At 46.3% G+C, this 19,280-nt stretch overlaps 1 protein-coding gene across 1 annotated transcript; it reads left to right on the top strand.

Moving 5' to 3' along the window:
• Window positions 1–3,742: 3,742 nt before the first annotated feature.
• On the top strand, window positions 3,743–19,058 carry LOC311309485 (RAS guanyl-releasing protein 1-like; the record flags this gene model as incomplete). Its single annotated transcript, XM_084438797.1, is given in 18 exon segments — window positions 3,743–3,759; window positions 3,761–3,880; window positions 4,728–4,906; window positions 9,145–9,264; window positions 10,735–10,783; window positions 11,061–11,192; window positions 11,461–11,614; window positions 11,760–11,933; window positions 13,449–13,565; window positions 13,837–14,112; window positions 14,610–14,690; window positions 14,994–15,098; window positions 15,308–15,417; window positions 15,842–15,986; window positions 16,122–16,158; window positions 16,623–16,754; window positions 17,678–18,012; window positions 18,924–19,058. Coding segments are annotated over 18 exon segments (2,418 nt in total).
• Window positions 19,059–19,280: the final 222 nt, after the last annotated feature.

Below are 19,280 nucleotides of genomic sequence, written 5' to 3'. Positions count from 1 at the left end.
TGGTTGCTAGGTTGTTGTTGTTTCTCATAGTCTGGATTGAATCTGATTGGGCCAGGAAAATATTCTGTCACCATTGATTGGGCAATAATAAAGTAATGACTAAGTGAAAAAATCTCACTCCAAACTTTTGGTCAAACTTGGCAGCCCTGCAAACATTTTCGATGTCTAGGATTATCAAAGAGCCAGCAACAAACAGGTCACCATTTCTGATGGCTGTAATCATACCTGCTTAAAATGTTTTACTCCAGCTGCTCATAAACTGCAATGGTGATACATAAGTTTGTTTTGATATTTGTTGCCTCTAAGTAACGGTACCCTAATGTCACTGACCCATAACAATTTAGAAAGTTAAATGAAACATAACAACTGGATCACATCCATTCCATGGATGGGTTTCTCCCTCGGTTTCCAACCCAAAAGGGAGCGGGCTTTGGCGCTCCCTTTGTCATGGTGGTCTAAAGTCAGCTTGATTGACAAGAGGCCAAGGGCAAAAGACATGAGTGATGTGACTTCCACTTTAAAACTTCTAGCCCCTACACTCCGGGTGCTAGCATTTATAACAACAGAAGGTTCAACATACAACCATTTTCAGCTCCAGGGGGCGCTGTTTGGAACCTCTTTCTAACAGGAAAAGGGTTCTAGGGCTGCTGGGGCTCAGGAGGTATGTGGGTCGTCCAATGATCGTAGGGTTGGCGGTTCGAATCCCGGCACCTCCTGTCCACATGTCGAAATGTCCTTGGGCAAGACACTGAACCCCAAATTGCTCCCAATGAACAGGCAAGCACCTTGCATGGCAGCTGCGGCCTTTGGTGTGTGTGAATGGGTGAATGAGAGGCCATCATAAAGCACTGTGGATAAACATGTATAAATGCAGTCCGTTTACCCTCCAATTCTACTACTATTAACCATTTCATGGACTGTTCATATTCAAAACAGCAATACCACAGTTTACGGTGCAGTTTGCTTCAACTAAGAGGTTGTTGCCCTTGTAGTCTCACAGAGTCGGACTTAACTTCACACTTTGTGTGCACTATGCCAGTGCTGGAGAAAGGTCATTACCATAACGAGATGTGGAAAAAAACAATCTTCTTTAAACCAATCACAATTGTCTTGGGCAGAGTGGTTGCTAGGTTGTTGTTGTTGTTTCTCATAGTCTGGATTGAATCTGATGGGGCCAGGAAAATATTCTGTCACCATTGATTGGGCAATAATAAAGTAATGACAAGTCTTATCCCCAAAGCCTATATCCGCTGAGTCAGCCTATTGCCCTAGTGACCGAAAGTTCCATTGGTTCCAACGAAGGGTTCATTGAAAGGGTGTGTGTGCGTATGTGCGTGCGTGTCAGATACACTTGTCTATAGTTGGTAGCCCCAATGTTTGTGACTTCATGCAATATAGTCAGTAAATAAGCCGACATATATTAATGTTTTAATTGATGTGGCCAGAGGATCATGTCTTCAGTAGGAAGTAGCCTAATACGTTTTCAACAGGGCTATACCGTTTGGGTAAAGTCATATCATTACATAATCCATGTCTACCTGAAATCAGAGTGAATTTGAATGCAGTTGAATTGTGACAAGGGCCTGTGGGTGTGGAGTCTTATGACTGTTCTTATGACCCACAAAGGGAACTATAGCTCTAATTATTCAATTTCACAACCATCCAGGAACAAGCTTACTCAGTAACCAGACAAAGGACAACTCTAGGGGAGCCATAAAAGAAGGTAGGTCTAAACACATTCCAGTGAGTGCTTCATGTCAATCCAAAACATGTCTTCAGAATGGGTAGGTTTCTAGAGTTTCTTTGCACATCTTTTGTGAATAACAAAATCAAAAGCCGGCTAATACTGTATGGTGAGAGAGTTGAAGTCTGTTCACAGATTTCAGAGAAGTGAAACTTCACTTTCACCACTTGGGGGCAGGCTGGAGACATTTCTGCAAACAATCAAGCTATAGCCCCAGGGACAGATCATTCTGGTTGAGCTCATTAGCATAAGTAGCTTAACACTGACAAATGTAATTATGAATGTCACTCTGCAGGGGGTGGTTACCCCTCTAGCGATAGCCAGCTGGTATATGCCATGTATATGGTTCACACATACTAGACATTTGACAAGGGTTAATGCATACGCTGTTGCAGACGACATAGGACAGGGTGCAGGACAATACAGTGCCAAGACGTTACAGTGCAAATGCAAAATGCAAAATACAGTGCAAACAAAATACGGTGCAATATACAAACTACGATAGACTGTTATTTTAATTATGAGGTCTCTTGACGTGCAGTGTTCCTCTTCCAGCACTTATCAGCTTCAATCAATCAAAGCTTTATTTGTATAACGCATTTCATACCCAGAGGCAACCCAATGCGCTTTACAGAGAACAAGGGAGGTGGGCATACGACCCACCCCTACATATTCCAGAGGGAAGCAAAAAAACAGTAATCACCCGGGGGCCAGATAAGTGAGCTGTAAAAATTCTTCCCTGACCCCTCTCAACAAGGCGACCGAGCAAGCTCCTGGAGTATGTTTGTCTACCGGCTAAGAACATTTATAAAGCAATAGGCCTACATTACATTAAATTACATTTTCAGAGTAAGAGAAGCTAAAAACAACATAGGAGAGACATGGCAAATACTGGTGTGTGTTTGCTTTGGCCCAGGCCTAAAACCGAAAGTGGGCTGGTGTATGTCTGTGTGTATGTGTGTGTGTGTGTTAACTAAATGCTACGACATCCACAGCAGACACAGGGGTATCTATCGGACTCAGGGAGGTCTGCTGGTGACAGTGGGGCATCCACTGGACCTGGTTAGAAGATAGGAGGGAGAGAGAGAGGCTCTAGGGACTTCAGACAAGGACAGAGTACAAGGAGGAAGAGAGGTGTCTGATCTAAGGGAGTTGGCCAGGGAAATACTGTTCAGCCAGGGAAGTCCAGACTGATAAGAGGCTTTTTATCACTGATTTGACCTCATGCGATACCATGACTAGTGCCTTTGTCAACATTAGAACAGGGCACTTTCATATTTGTCTGACTCTCCTTATGACTACACAGTCTGTGGAACAACTGCAAACTGAACTTTCACAGAAACGCTCACAGAACTAGTTGCACCAGCAAACGCACCTAAAACACAGGTGTCCATGTGCACTTCATCTCCAGTTGTACCCATGGCTCAGAGTGACATGACAGACATGATGTCTGGGCCGTGGAGACAATCCTATCACACCGCCCAGCTGTGTACCTCCTCTGTCTGAACCTGCAACATATTCCCAGGAGAGCTCTCAGGCACTGGCATGTTGACACACAAGAGCTCTCCACTCAGGAGGAAAGCCCCACCTTTCCTGTTATACCCCATGTCTGTGACTGGTTCAGGGAATCTGAAGCCACAAACCATTGGATAGGTATGAAGATCACTCTTTTGAATCTTTTTATGTACTAAAATCAATAGTTTTTTACTTTTTAATCCTATAATTCTGTCAAATTTGATCTGCGTGTAGCCTATTAGAATAAAGATTAAAATGACTAAACGGATTGAAGAGCGGTTGCTCATTTCTGAGCTCTCAAGCATAAATTACTGAGCAGTGGCATCGGGCGCATCACCAAAACAACTTTTGTTCAATTGAGTTTCCTCCCACGCGTTCACGGCACGATGCATCTTAATTTTGTGTCGTCCTCATTGACAACTCCGAACAATGGTGAGCTCACCGCCGGCGCACGGCCGCTCTCTGAACCAAGCACGCAATGACATGCTCCCATCGAAGAGAACAGATGGATAGTCTAGTTCAACCACTTGTTGCCCAGTATCTCGCTATAGGATATCAATCTAAAGAAAATAACCATATTGGAAATACAATAAGGTCGAATGGGAAGGAAAAAGAACACCCGTAAGTTTTATTTCGGTTATTTACAAATGGGTTGTGCTTATTGTAGTTCAAGTGGGTTTTAGCGCTCAACGTTTTGCGTTTTTGTTTATTTTCGTCGACAATAACTTTACAAGGGTTATAGCCTAGAAAGATCTAGAAATACATTATAACGCACCGGTCCGTGTCCACTCAGGAGAACACACAGATTCAGACTGACGCTCCCTCATCAGCCTTCCTGCCTTGACTGATATTCCATAGATTAGGACTATTTTTATCACAAGCCTTTATTTGCTGCGTGGCTTGAAAAGTTCGTGGAATGTTGTTCATAGTATCTTCTCGGTTTATTGGTTCCCACAATGGACGTCCGCAATCAACAATGATTTCCGTAGAGGGAAGGAAACGAGAACAATGAAACAAGTTTGCGGTAACTGAAAGATCCCAGGTGTTAACTTTTGATGGACAACGTATTAAGAGTTTAAATAGTTTTGTGCATGCATGATTTTATAGAATATTATACCTCGGTGTGGAATTTGGTGTTTTAAATCTGCAATAGCCGTAAAAACGATGGGTGCAAACCCCGTCTTTTTCCACACCCTTCCAACACACAAACACGCGCGCTTGTACACACACACACACACACACACACACACACACACACACACACACACACACACACACAGGCAGAGCCCCCCCCCCCCCACACACACACACACACAGGCAGAGCCCCCCCCCCACCACACACACACACACACACACACACACACACACACACACACACACACACACACACACACACACACACACACACAAACACAGAGGCAGAGCCTTCCCACCCACCTCAGTCCCCCTCTCCTGCCTTCCTTCCCAGACGGCTCTCTCTGGGATGTGGCACCAGGTCTAGGCTCTCTCCTCCCGTGCGCCCGCAGAGGTTCCACACCAGGCCCAACCTGGCCCAGATGACCCAGGGAAAGGTCATGATGTCTCTGGGTCCCTTTACCAAGGGCGCCAGCTGGGAGGAACTCATCCAGGCCTGTCTTCAATCCTTCGGTAGGTCCAGTCTCTCGTATTTATACTAGCTTCGCTTGTTTGGTTAGTGGTTTGTTGTTAGTGCTGTTTTGGTCACATTTCTGTGTCTTTGTGTTGAACTATTCTGTTCCATGGAAGGAGCCAGTTATGCTGAGTATTACCAGTGTTGTTGAACGGTGTAAAACACAGCAGGATAGAGCAGGCCTCTTCCCGTTTCAGTGTTGTGGCAAAACCGAATCTCTGTTTATTTGAAATCAGAACATTCTGTTGACTATTTCCTGGAAGCACCTGCTTTTGTATGATTTTCTCATGTGTTGGTGATTGTTTGATGTGGAGAGACCCGCACTGCTTCAGTTTACGGTGCATGGTAGCCTATCTCCAGTTCAACAGAGATGGTGGAGAGAACAGAGGACATTTGCAGATGAAATGTGGTGTCCATGCATGCTCTGGACGTTGTTTTGTGTTTGAGATAATGAAACTAAAGATGATCGTAATTAATTCATGACCACTCTTACGGCCGAGCATCGGCACAACCACAGTGTTTTATTGATAAAATATTAGTCCAAAAAGTACTCTTTGAAGACACTTCTGTGTGCTTATTTTACTTTACAATGATTTCTTAAACAATTTATTTGGCTGTTATGTGAAAAAAGTAAGCAGTAGTAACTAAATAATAATAATAATAGCAGTGTAAATCAGTTAAATTAACATGATGGGCACATATAAGTTCTGTGAAGGGTTCTCAAAGTTATGGTGATTATGTCTTTGAAGAGGCAAGCATTCAGATTGCTGTTGCCTGGAGACAAAATGGAGAGAAGAGAGTGATGAAGATGTGTTACAAAAGACTGAATGCAGAGAGTGACATCCCATAATTACACTTGTCTGTCAGTAGGGAGAATAGGAGAATGATGGCCAGCTGTTTATTTAGGTATTATGAAAATTATCAGTCAAGTTAGCAGAGTGTTAACCCAGTCCATGACAAGCTCCCCTATGCGTTGTCTTGAACGTTGACATTATGTTTACTTTTAAAACCAGCATTTTCAGAAGACTTTTTTTCCGTTTAGCTTAGTTTATTTGTTTGACAACATTCAAAATGCACCAAGAAAACTTGACAAAAATCACAGAGGATGAACGCAATAATGTTAAAAACATATTTTCATTGTGGTTCCCTCACAACTTGCAGTGCTCGTCTATAAATATCCTTCTTGAACGTCTTAGACCTTGAAGGTCATGTCATTGAGCGACGCTGCTGTGTGCAGGTAAACAGACAGGTGCGGTGAGGGAGAGACAAAATGGCAGCAGGGGTGAGCGAGTGCTCTCTCCGGCTGATCCTCTCGCACATCAGAGACAGACCCCCCCCCAGGGCCTGGGGCAACGCCACCTTTTCAAATGTGAAATTGCACGTAAGAGCTATTTGAAGGATTACCTGATGGCCGCTCTTCAAGCCCGGCCGAGCTGAAAGGTCAGCTCCCCAAACTGTGCTCCTCAGATGCTGACTACTCTTTGAAATGCAGCGCGCTGTGGGGCCTGGATCAATACTGTTTGACATCATCACCCCCCCCTCGTCCACACTGCAGAGTTGCACCCTACCCTCGGACTATAAGTCTACTCTGTGTTTATATAACACATGCTATATATTTTATGGTCAGGCATGCAAACAATAGCAGCTAGGCCTGCCTACAACACCATTATACTGTACTGTAAATGAGATAAGCGTTGGCCTGGGGTCGGAGACTAGACCTCCGCTTAGTTTCAAACAAAGGGATCATCCATCCCGATAGTCCCCTGTCAAAACAAGGAAGGACACGGCGGGTTGAAAGACTGGTCGCGCATGCCTAGGATAATAAAAACATTTGCCCGCTTTCAGGGCTGCAATCCACGGTCTTACTGTAGTTGTGTTTGTCGACACATGCCTCCTACTGTATGTTAGTGTACCGTAGTGTAGCGTAGTTACGGTCCAAACCTTTCCACACAGTGAGTAAGACGATCCTGGAGGGGATTTCCTCTGCGATTAGTCAAGCCTTGACTGGGAGGGAAGGACGACTTGTGTGTCGTAAAACAGATGAAGCAATTGTTTACCTGGTGAATCTAAAGAGCTTCCTGTGGCCATGTAGATGTTGCATGTTTTGCGCCTGGCTGTTCCAGGTCATTTCGATTCCAAGCCTCGACTTGTACTGACCTGACATGTCTGGCACTTTCTCTCTGCAAACAAGAGACTCTCTGAGACTCATTTCACCAGTAGACCTGTTTCCCGTCCTTACTTTAATACGTTCTCCACTCAGAGAGATGGCTTCTCTTTAGCTGGACGCATTTGACTCTGGCTGTAGTGGTGTTGTAGTGGACATCCAGAGCACACCCGCAGGCCGGGTACGGTATGACGGTTTTGGGTTAGCTGACGGCTGGAGTGGCCTGCCATGCGCAAATAACAAAGATTAGAATGGAACAAGTTGCCATGGCGTCTGAGGTATTTCAAGGAGATGTTATGTGATAGGTGGGGGCTGATGGAAGCCTGCTGTCCTTGGTGGCGTCACAGCGATGGCAGCTGGTTGAAAGTTAATATGTCACCGTAATGCGTTCAGATGTTGGTTTCTTTGTATTATCCTTGTTTATCTGAAGCTCTGAATTAAAGTGTTTATTGTAGCTGAAAGGGAAATGAGAGTGGATGTCAGCAGGTCGCTTTGCAAATGACCTTTTCAATCAGTTGTCAGTTGTCTGTAGATGTTAATTTGAACCTCATTTGACAATTATGGAGGTGAATCCCAGTGGATGCATACTGTGTTTGTGGCCTGACAAGACTGAAAATGTATTGTCATGCTTGTCTAAAATTAGACAGTGTGATTTGTTACTTTTAGCAGTTAGCTATATGAATTCTATTTTGGTCTTGATCAGGAAATAGCTCATGTTAGTCATGTCAACTGAATTTCTTTTTGATGGTTTTACACAATGTCAGATTTTCCTTCTTGCGGAGCGTTTCTGGAAACAAAGCTTCTAGAGGAGGATGAGAGTCCCCCCCGGCCCCCACCGGCCCCCGGCCCCCGTGATGTCATCGTGTTTTCACAGATAGGGGAGGGGATCACAAAGACAGGAAGTCAGATACGAGCAAAGTAGACCACAGGAAATTCGTACAACCGCAGGAAAGGCAGACAGATTCAGACGGTGTATACTTACACATGTAGGTTACTAAATGGTTCAGTCAATGGAGATTCAAGATTCGAGATCCAAGATTCCTTTTATTTGTCACTTGTAATGTACGCTGTGCAATCACAGTGAAATGTTGCTGCCAGCTCTAAGGTTATGCTACAGATGAACTGAATAATAATAAGGTAACACTTTACAATAAGGGTACATTAATTAGCATTAGTTAATGCATTATTAAGCATTAAGTAACAGTTAACTAATGTCTCTATTAACCATTTACTAATGTTATTTGTTAACTAAGGTTAACTCACCTAACCATAACCTTAACTAAGGTATTAATTAACATTAGTAACCTAACCTAACCCTAAATAAGCATTAGTTAACAGTTAACAAATATTTTTGTGACCCTTACTGTAAATTGTGACCAATAATAATAATAATTGATAAAATACTCAATTTCCAAATTACAAAATTACAAGTTACAAATCTGCACTTATTTAGAGATTTTATAGAAAGCGCTTTACAAGGGCCTCTCATTCACCCATTCACACACCAGTGGTGGCAGCTGGCGTGCAAGGTGCTGGCCTGCTCACTGGGAGCAGTTTGGGTCTCGCCCAAGGACACTTCGGCGCTCTGCCGAGCTGAAATTGGACCGGGAACCTTCTGAAAGTCAGACGGCTGCTCGACCTCCTGAGCTACTGCCACCCCAAGTTACTACACGCTACAGTCGTTAGAAAAACGTCTGGGATGGCGGCGACCTTTATCTACTATAAGGAAGCTTTGGGTACAAAGATCAATGAAAGGGTTTCTCTTCTATTCCATTGCGCACAGGCTCACTATCTTCTTACATGATATTGAATGATGATATGAATATGTTGTTTTATTTGGTTAAGCTTGTGGTTTTTAAGACATAGATTCATTGATCTATTAGCGTGAGAGTGATTTCATAGCACATGAGTGATAGCTTTGCAGTACCATCCGGCCAGGAGGTAAACCGACATCCACTCACAGTATAGCTGAGATCCCCTCCATTCTGTAGTGCTGGCACCGCAGTGGGTAACAGAATGTCTGCTGACGTGCTCTGTGTGTGTGTGTGTGTGTGTGTGTGTGTTCTCTTCCAGACTCGGAGGGATGCGTGTGTGGGAGCAGCCATCTGATGAACATCACGCTGACCATGCACAGGCTCCTCATGTCGTCCAGCGATCTCCTGGACAGACTGTCCTCTCTATATCCGTCTACTGGCCTAACGCTCTGATCTAGCCGCGTGGAACCAGGGGTCCAGATCTCGGTCCACGTTACGCGGTGACAAAAACATGCAGTCTTTATACCGGCTGTGCTGTGATGCTAACAGACTTTTAGTTGCCAGTAGCAACAGGCAGTCAGGATCCGACGGGGTTGTCAGGGCCTGGTGCCATTCTGGCGTTGCCTCACTGGAACTTGACCCTCGTGGGCTATTTGTGGCTTGACCAACTGTCAATCACCTCAAAGCTTTCAAATGTGTGTTATACTGTTACAGTAGCCTCGGCTCTATTCTGCGCACGCACTTCTCTTTCATACTCATTTCGTGTTCCTTATTAATCAGGTACCTCACAGTTTTAGGCTCTTTACAATGCATGCTGGTCCATTCAAGATGAACCGTTCCTCGCAACTGAACCGCTCCTTACAATTCAATTTCCTCATTTAATTAAAAAAAGAGAGAGTCTTGTGTAGTATTTTCAGACTGTAATCTAGTAATCAGCTGTAATCTACCCACTCATCTCAGGGAGTGATGCGTCAGCGGCTCCGGGGCCCTGCCCTGGTCAGGTGAGGGCCCCGCAGGGTTGCAGGTGTTAATTACCTCCTCCCAGTCCCCGAGTCCTCTTCAGCTATATATAAACACAGGCCCCCCTATCCAGCACTCGAGGAGGCCACCGTCACCAAAACCCACGTCAGAATACACACTCCCAGCTATGTTTAACCCCCTCGTACTGAGCTCTGGACGCGGGAGGCGCACGTATATGGTCAGAGCGTGGGTTCGAATCAAGGAGCCACGTTCACAGGAGCCATTAACTGCCTTTATCACCAATCTGGCTTTGGGATTGTGTGGGCGGCTCTTCAACTCCCATGACGCAATTAGCCCTTTTATGCACCTCACTTCAAGCTGATTTCTGCCGAGAGTGCTGTTGTGAGGCACACGGTGTCAGCCTATTTCCAGCGCTGTTTTTATATAATAAGGACATGTTTTTTGAGTTTCGCTGAAGCCAAAGTCCCAGTGGATTCTGGTCACTCTGGGTCCAGCGTGTAGCACAACAAGGCAGAAAGATGAATCATGCGGTCAATCCCACAGATGTAAAAGTATCAGCTGAGCTTTTTTCTTGTACATAAAACATTGTTTTATGTACTAAAATGGTTTCTACTCCCCACATGGTTATTGTAGATCTGTCAGTTTTGTAAGGAATAGGAACGTTATTGTCTGTTAATCGTTTGTCAATCGGCAATGCCAGAATGATTCATTCAGTTATGCTTTTACCAGTTTTTCCTTTTGTGGTTGCGTGTCCTCCCACCAACGAATGGCGCTTGCATTCGCTGTTTACTTCCCCTATTTATGTAGATACAGTAGTATCAAATCAGAATCGCAGCGTTCAGCGTTCACAGCTAGAATGAGATGTTCTGTTGTCTTGTCCCCTTAACCCATATTTCCTTAACCTCACTTCTAACATTTAAAAGAGCAGTGGAAAATGAACAGTCTACAGATTGCCAGAGGATCTGCTACGTCATCAGGTAAATGTGTGTGTGTGTGTGTGTGTATTCCACCTGCTGTGGGCTTAATCCTTAGCCTTAGAAATCACAAAGGCCTCCAGGTAATAACATATTAATAACATACATCCCAATCAAACTGATGAAAGGCCTAACAAAAGAGGGGATGGACGGTTTAGGCCTTGCAATCAAAACATGCTAGCATGGTGTTAAAGCTGCATATTTATGAAGGGACCATTGAAAACAGATGTCACCTTAGTGCATGTTTTTATTTATTGATACAACCTTCCCCCATTCGCAGTTATTGGATTCGCGAATTCTGGACAATGTTCCGTCTTCACACCAGCCTGTCGGACTCTCTGGAGCAGTTCCAGGAGCTGATGAGAGAACAGGGCCAGGAGAGGCTGTGTCCGCTCCTCGAGACAAAATGGATGTGAGTGTCTCTACTTGGTCATGAGTGAATAGGACTATGGGTCAGTTGGGTCTCATCTTTTCACATAGCGGGTAGAGTTTCCTCGGTCAGTTAAAATGAGGAAAACGTACAAAACTTATGAAAAAGGGAGAAAAAAAAAGTTGGGATTAAACACTCCACTTGAAAACGTCTGAACATGTATGCGCTTTTAGATTAGACTCCTATAACTCTTGTAACTCGATAACTTTATTAATATTCTAATCATGTGGTAATCCCTGGTGTGTCTTAGCAACGAGAGGGACTGGTCATGGAAGGCCAGTCAGAGGATCAAGGCCAACAGCAGTAAGAAAAGGAAAGTCTCCCTGCTCTTCGACCACCTGGAGCCCATCGAACTGGCCGAACACCTCACTTACCTGGAGTTCAAGTCCTTCTGCAGAATATCAGTAAGCAGATCCTCACACTGACACAGAAGGAGGAACTTATATTCACACGCTCACGCTAGTTTAGGTATTTTCCCCTGAGGCAGCCTACATTAGCTGGCAAGTTCCGCCGAGGTCTCATTCATTGTGTTGTGTCTGTTCTTGCCAGTTTGTAGACTACCAGAATTACATCCGCAGCTGCTGTATGAAGGACATCCCCATGATGGAACGTTCCATCGCGCTGTGCAATGGTATCTCCCAGTGGGTGCAGCTGATGGTCCTGAGCAGACCCACGCCCCAGCTGAGAGCTGAAGTCTTCACCAAGTTCATCCACGTGGCTCAGGTAGCGACTACCTCCACGCCACCACCGCTACTGTACAATTACATAATATCATCTTTCAGGAAACAAACGAAACACCCGAGAACGAGACGCTTTTTGTCCCTAGTTCCGTTTTTACGGCCGCGTCGCTCGTTCTAAGCTTATATCTGGTACAGTTTCATCACCTCGCCAAGCTAATGCATTTCTATCATGGCACACGGCTGTGGGGTCTATTTTACCACAGTGGCAGCATCATTTGCGTGTAGCGACATGAAATATATTCAAAGTAGACGGCTAATGACTGTTAAGGGCCCCACGATGGGAGCCCATCAAAGACCCGGAGGTAGATGGAGAGGGCTCGCTGGGAATATTACAGGCCGGCGCTAATGGAACAGAGACTCTGGAGGACAGGGAAGGACCCTGTAGGGCCGGGGAGAAGAACGAGTGACTGTCTGGTCCAGTCTGGTTAATTATTAGACCACTAAATGGCTTTGTTGCGATGCGGCTGCTATCCTGCCTCATGAAGAGCTGGGGGGGCTCGGTGGAGCGAACTCTTGGGGTCACGCTCATTATACTAGCGCTAGATATATGCGCTTCATCATAATCAATATTTCTCGCTCTTGAGAGCAACATGAATTTAGCTTTACTAGCGTTAAGGACTCCTTTTAGATTAATAAAAGCTGAATAAATAAAAGATTAATATAATCATCATAATCAATATTTCTCGCTCTCAAGAACAACATAAATTTAGCTTTAGCTACCAGCGTTAAGGACTAATTTTAGATTAATAAAAGCTCCCTGTAGAGCATTAAAAAGCTGCAAGTTCTCATTACACAATAGTATCGTCTGCTTACAAATGGGCATGACAACCAGTTAAAGAAGAAACAGTATAATTAAAATAAATGGTAAAAAGGATTATTACTAATCTCCTGCTGAGCTGCTGTTGCTGCCACCGTCTCCCTTGACGCCCAGGCTACACATCGAGCATTGCGTCAGCGTTGCGTTGCATCAAACATTGGGAATGTTGCTATTGTAATCAATGAAAGGTGCTACACCGCCCACATCGCGTCAGCGTTGAGTTGCGTAATAGGCAAGAGATATAGTAGAACGTGACGCTAACCACCACGGCTGGCGTGGCTTGTATACCGCAACGTTGACTGGCCGATGGCGAGTTGACGTGATGGCGGCTGTGTAGCCAGGGTGTTAAAGGAGTAGTAAAGGGAAAATGCATGTTTAGCCCTGTTTTAAGGTTACTTATGATCATATAAAATGGTTCAGATCAAAACGTTGACAAAACTAGCACTTTTGAGAAAGTCTGATAATTGCTCTACCACCGTTTTGGTCATACAATGGATGTGGGTGGGCACCGTGAAAAATCATTCAAAAACATGTTAAACTCTCGATTCCAAAGACAAGAAGCGCCCCTGATTATGTTTTGAATTCTCTCTCTCTCTCCCTCTCTCTCTCTCTCTCCCTCTCTCTCTCTCTCCCCCCCTCTCTCACTCTCTCTCTCTCTCTCTCTCTTCCCCCCCCCCCCAGAGCCTCCACCTGATGCACAACTTCAACACACTAATGGCCGTGGTAGGGGGTCTCTGTCACAGCTCCATTTCCAGACTCAAAGAGACCAGCTCACACGTCCCCAACGAGGTCACCAAGGTACTGTCTACACACACCGTGTTTACAAAATACACAAGTACACTTTTATAGTTACGTGTATTCTTTTGTATGAATACAGTACCTTTTACACATTATACTGTATTTATATAAACTACTGAGAAGGCTTTGACTGATTCTATGTGCTACAGTACTGTATATTTAGCACTTTGAGATTTTTTAAATGAAAAGTGTGTTACAAATAAAATGTATTATTATGATTATTATTTTTTTTTTTTTAAATTATATTAACCTCTAGCTGCTCCTTCCACAGGCGCTGAATGAGATGACAGACCTGCTCTCCTCCTGTAGGAACTATGACAACTACAGGCAGGCGTACAGCAAGTGTGCAGGCTTCAAGATCCCCATCCTGGGCGTCCACCTCAAAGACCTGATCTCCGTCAACGAGGCCATGTCGGACTACGTGGACGACGCCAAGATCAACGTCCAGAAGCTGCAGGCGCTCTACAACCACATCAACGAGCTGATCCAGCTGCAGCAGTTCCCCCCGCGGCTGGAGGCCAACAAGGACCTGGTCCACCTGCTCACGGTCAGTTGGTCTACGTGACAGTTGGTCTACGTGACAGTTGGTCTACGTGACAGTTGGTCTACGTGACAGTTGGTCTACGTCAGTGATTCTCAACGGTCTCTGGCATAATTACAGGAGATCCTTGGAAAAGTGTTTAAAATATATATTTTAATGGTATTTTCGTTAAATGTATCAAAACTATGTTCAAATAATACAGTGTAAGCTCACCATAAGCCTAGCCTATGATGAAATCTTCCAAGAATCTGTCAACTTCAGAGGAGTGGGTGTATTTGAAAGTCTGTCTAACCCAGGTTAGGGGGTGGGGGGTCCAGAGCTCAAAAAAGGTTGAGAACCACTGGTCTAGGTGACAGTTGGTGTACGTGACAGTTGGTGAACACTCTCGTTCGCGGAACTGCTTTCTTCAAACGGCCCTACGTTTTCTCTCACAGTACACGGTAGGTAATGATGTGATGTACAGTAGTGTTATTGGTTTCTCTCTCTCATGCTTCACACCGTAGCTGTCCCTGGACCTTTACTACACAGAGGACGAGATCTACGAGCTGTCCTATACCCGAGAGCCCAGGAATAGCAAAGCACCCGTGAGTAAAGGGAATTATTCTCTTTCAATTTACAAAGAATGAAAATTGTAATCGACCATGAGCACGGTATCATCAAGCGCAACACGTAACACGTTTGTTCTGAGAGCACAAAGAAAAGCCTGGTCAGCGTTAGCTAAATCATTTGAGAGTGCATGACACTGGATATTGAATAATACCCCATAGCTACAGTAGGCACTATACCCAGAGAATGAGACCGTGCTCTTTAAATTGGCCTATTCACCGTCCCCATCGCTGTCCAGCATCGTTGACCATGGTCTAATTATTGTTTTTGTTTCCCATCAGCCAGCCACCCCCTCTAGACCCCCTGTGGTTGTGGATTGGGCACCAGGAGTGGCACCTAAGCCTGACCCCAAAACCATCAGCAAACACGTGCAGAGAATGGTTGACGTAAGTGGTCCGTTCTCCACTACCGAACCGCCACCCAATAGGTCAATGGGACAGATATCCCATTCACCCCATTGTGTAGCCATGCTACCTAATCATACAATTCTCACAATCATATCTTTCTGGGAGTTCTGAATTCGCTCACGTTGCACTCTTATAGTGTATTTGTTCAGAATTGAATGTCACGTGCGCCTCTTTGTGTGTCCCCACAGTCTGTGTTCAAAAACTACGACCATGACCAGAACGGCTTCATCCCTCAAGAGGACTTTGAGAAAATTGCTGCTAGCTTTCCGTTCTCCTTCTGCGTGATGGACAAAGAGAAGTGAGCGGTTCCTCCGTAGCCGCGTTCTCACGCAACGCAGAACGAGCAGTCTAATGCTCTCTGCTCTAGTTCATTTGTGACTGCAGAGAGGAAACACAAGTTGATTTTGTAGCAGGGTCTATAGCCACAGGAAACAGAAATAGCGACTGAGAACTTGAGAAGTGATACTCAGCCAAGACACCCTGTCTTTGAAGTCTAGCGTACTGACAAACGCAACTTCATTAGTGTGTACTAATCAAAGGCCAATAATAATAAAAAACTCCCTTATGCATTTGTTGAATTGTAGTTCATTGAAATAGTACCGTTATTGCCAATGCCAATGAGGGGCAACACAGTACAGGGGGTACAGTGGATATGCCAATGTTCCGGATAGTTCTCTACTGTGTTCTCTAGCATACAGACGTTCTCTACTGTGTTATTCCAGGAAAGGCCATATCAGCAGAGACGAGATCACAGCCTACTTCATGAGGGCCAGCGTCATCTGCTCCAAACTGGGCCTGGGGTTCGTCCACAACTTCCAGGAGATCACCTACATGAAGCCCACCTTCTGCGACAACTGCTCGGGATTCGTAAGCCGCCACGTTTGAATCTCCCGTCGTTTCTCTTTCTGGTGTGACGGGGGTTTGAGGCCGCGCCGCGCTCTCTCCTCACTCAAACCTTTGTTTTCGTCTAAACAAACGTCTCTTCTTCCTCTTAATTCACAGTTGTGGGGCGTCATAAAGCAAGGATACAGATGCAGAGGTGATTATTTTATTCTGTGACTGGAACCTTCCGTGGCGCTCGCTTAAAATGTCATGCTTTGGAGATTACTATTACCGCTCAGTGAGATTTGACAGCCGGGGGGGGGGGTGATGTGGCTTGTCTGAGAGTTCAGAGTGAGGAGGAGCAGGTAAAACATGAGTAAAGCCGAGCCGGTGTGTATCATGTGGTTTCTGTGTTGCACTCTGCTCCGCCGAAGGCTGCAGCACCTGAAAGGCTGCGTAGTGTGCAGTCGAAAACCACAAAATGGTGTCTTACCCTCGTCTCTTGGAGTGCTTGGAAACAAGCTGTTTACATGCACACAGAGATCTCAGCCCGCACTGCAGCATCACTGTTGATGGGAGGGAGAGATAAGACGCTTCACAAGTCGGGTGCTTTATGGGTGGAGTCGGTAGAGAAGGAGAGAACGCCAGGCTGCTCTGACACGTCTGCGTTCGCGCCCACAGACTGTGGGATGAATTGCCACAAGCTGTGTAAGGACCAGGTGGCGTTCGAGTGTAAGAAGAACGCCAAAGTGCACAACGCCGCCGACAGTCCTACGCAGAGCACCACGCCAGTCGCTACGGGCCCCTCGGACGGTGAGGGCCGGCTCAAATGCAGAACACACACGAAACACGTCCTGACCTAGTGACATCACCTCATAGTGATGGTGGTCTGTGGGTGTGTTATGTAAGCTGAAATAGCCCCACCTACTGGTAGGAAAATAAATTAAAACGCTCCATGTGCTGAATGCATGACGGCCCCTTGCCAGGAAACCATTCCACCTGATAGTATTAATTCCATCTGATAGTATTAATTCCCACCAGATAGTATTATTTCCCCCTGATAGTATTAATTCCACCTGATAGTATTAATTCCACCTGATAGTATTATTTCCCCTGATAGTATTATTTCCCCCTGATAGTATTAATTCCACCTGATAGTATTATTTCCCCTGATATTATTATTTCCCCCTGATAGTATTAATTCCACCTGATAGTATTAACTCCACCTGATAGTATTATTTCCCCCTGATAGTATTAATTCCACCTGATAGTATTAATTCCACCTGATAGTATTATTTCCCCCTGATAGTATTAATTCCACCTGATAGTATTACACCTGATAGTATTAATTCCACCTGATAGTATTCTTTATTTTTTAGAAGAGGCAACCCATTTCCCAGCCAATGTCATATTATTGTCCCCAAGTCATTTACTTGCAGATGATTGCTAACAAATTATGTCATTTAACATGGAAAAATGCTAGAGCCTGTTATTCTCCAAATGTTGTAGTGCTAGTGCAGGGAACTATCTCATTTACAGTAATAATACTGTGTTCTCTTTCAGGCACTGCTGAAAATAGTTATCTCATGAGAAAAACAGTCTCTAGATAAACACCCTGTAAACGTCTGCTCCTCTCTTAATTGAGCCTAATGTAACATGAAAGAGCGAGATTTAAACGGAAAGATGTTTACGAGTTGTCTGACTGTGTTGTGATTCGCTGTTTGTTTCCTGTTCAGAGGACGGCCCTTTCCTGTACCCTCCGGATGAGTCTAAGGACTGGAGCCCAGAGCCTCCGGCCCTCACCCACCTGAGGCGGCCCCCGGCCCCGATCAGGCCAGCGGGGGTGGACCGCACCACCCAGACCGAGGGGGGGCCCCACACCCCGGACGCCAACCGCCTCCAGCCCTCCCTCCTGGCCCCCGCACCCCCCTCGCTCACGCCGTGCCCCAGTCCGGTGCCCGCCCGCAAGCAGCGCCACTTTGCCCTCTGGGAGAACAGAGACTCGACGACGGCGAAGCCCAAGGAGGCGGACGAGGACACCCACAAGCCCACCTCCGACGCCCTGGAGACGGTGAGTTTCACGTCCGCTTTTCACATTTCTGCACGCGACCTCCCGGGGGGGCGGGGGGGGAACTCACGCTGTGAGAGCTACGGTGACGGTGAGGGGAACGGTGTTGACGGTGTTGACGGTGTTGATAGTGAGGGGAACGGTGTTGACGGTGAGGGGAACGGTGTTGACGGTGAGGGGAACGGTGTTGACGGTGAGGGGAACGGTGTTGACGGTGAGGGGAACGGTGTTGACAGTGAGGGGAACGGTGTTGAATGTGTTGACGGTGTTGACGGTGAGGGGAACGGTGTTGACGGTGTTGACGGTGAGGGGAACGGTGTTGACGGTGAGGGGAACGGTGTTGACGGTGTTGACGGTGAGGGGAACGGTGTTGATGGTGAGGGGAACGGTGTTGACGATGCGGGTAACGGTGTTGACGGTGAGGGGAACGGTGTTGACGGTGTTGACGGTGAGGGGAACGGTGTTGACGGTGAGGGGAACGGTGTTGACGGTGTGGGGAACGGTGTTGACGGTGAGGGGAACGGTGTTGACGGTGTGGGGAACGGTGTTGACGGTGAGGGGAACGGTGTTGACGGTGAGGGGAACGGTGTTGACGGTGAGGGGAACGGTGTTGACGGTGAGGGGAACGGTGTTGACGGTGAGGGGAACGGTGTTGACGGTGTGGGGAACGGTGTTGACGGTGAGGGGAACGGTGTTGACGGTGTTGATGGTGAGGGGAACGGTGTTGACGGTGAGGGGAACGGTGTTGACGGTGAGGGGAACGGTGTTGACGGTGAGGGGAACGGTGTTGACGGTAAGGGAGGAACGGTGTTGACGGTGAGGGGAACGGTGTTGACGGTGTTGACAGTGAGGGAAATGGTGTTGACGGTGAGGGGAACGGTGTTGACGGTGCGGTTGCTCTGACTCCTCCCCAGGAGAACCAGAAGCTACACAAGAGCAACGAGAGCCTCCGCAGGAAGCTGAGGGAGACCGAACGGGAGGTGGACATCCTGAAGATGCTCCTGAAGAGACACGCCCTGCACCCTGTGGAGGAGGACTCGTCCTCCTAGCCGGGAACGCCGCCTCCAAAAGACTCACACACCCACCGCTGTATGATGTCACAGGTGACGCCCCGTTCTACTGTTACTACAGATAACCAGTGCTGTGTGCCTTTCATACGGAGACGCCTGTCACTCACACAGTACCGCCCGGCATCGAGCACACAGACACTCAAAATGAACGCCACATGCAATCGGCAGAATGTATCATTATCAGTGTGCCGTCCTGGACAG

This window comes from Borostomias antarcticus (assembly GCF_949987555.1).
Source record: "Borostomias antarcticus genome assembly, chromosome: 5".
NCBI classification, from domain to species: Eukaryota; Metazoa; Chordata; class Actinopteri; order Stomiiformes; family Stomiidae; genus Borostomias; species Borostomias antarcticus.
This window is presented reverse-complemented; position numbering and strand designations above follow the sequence as displayed.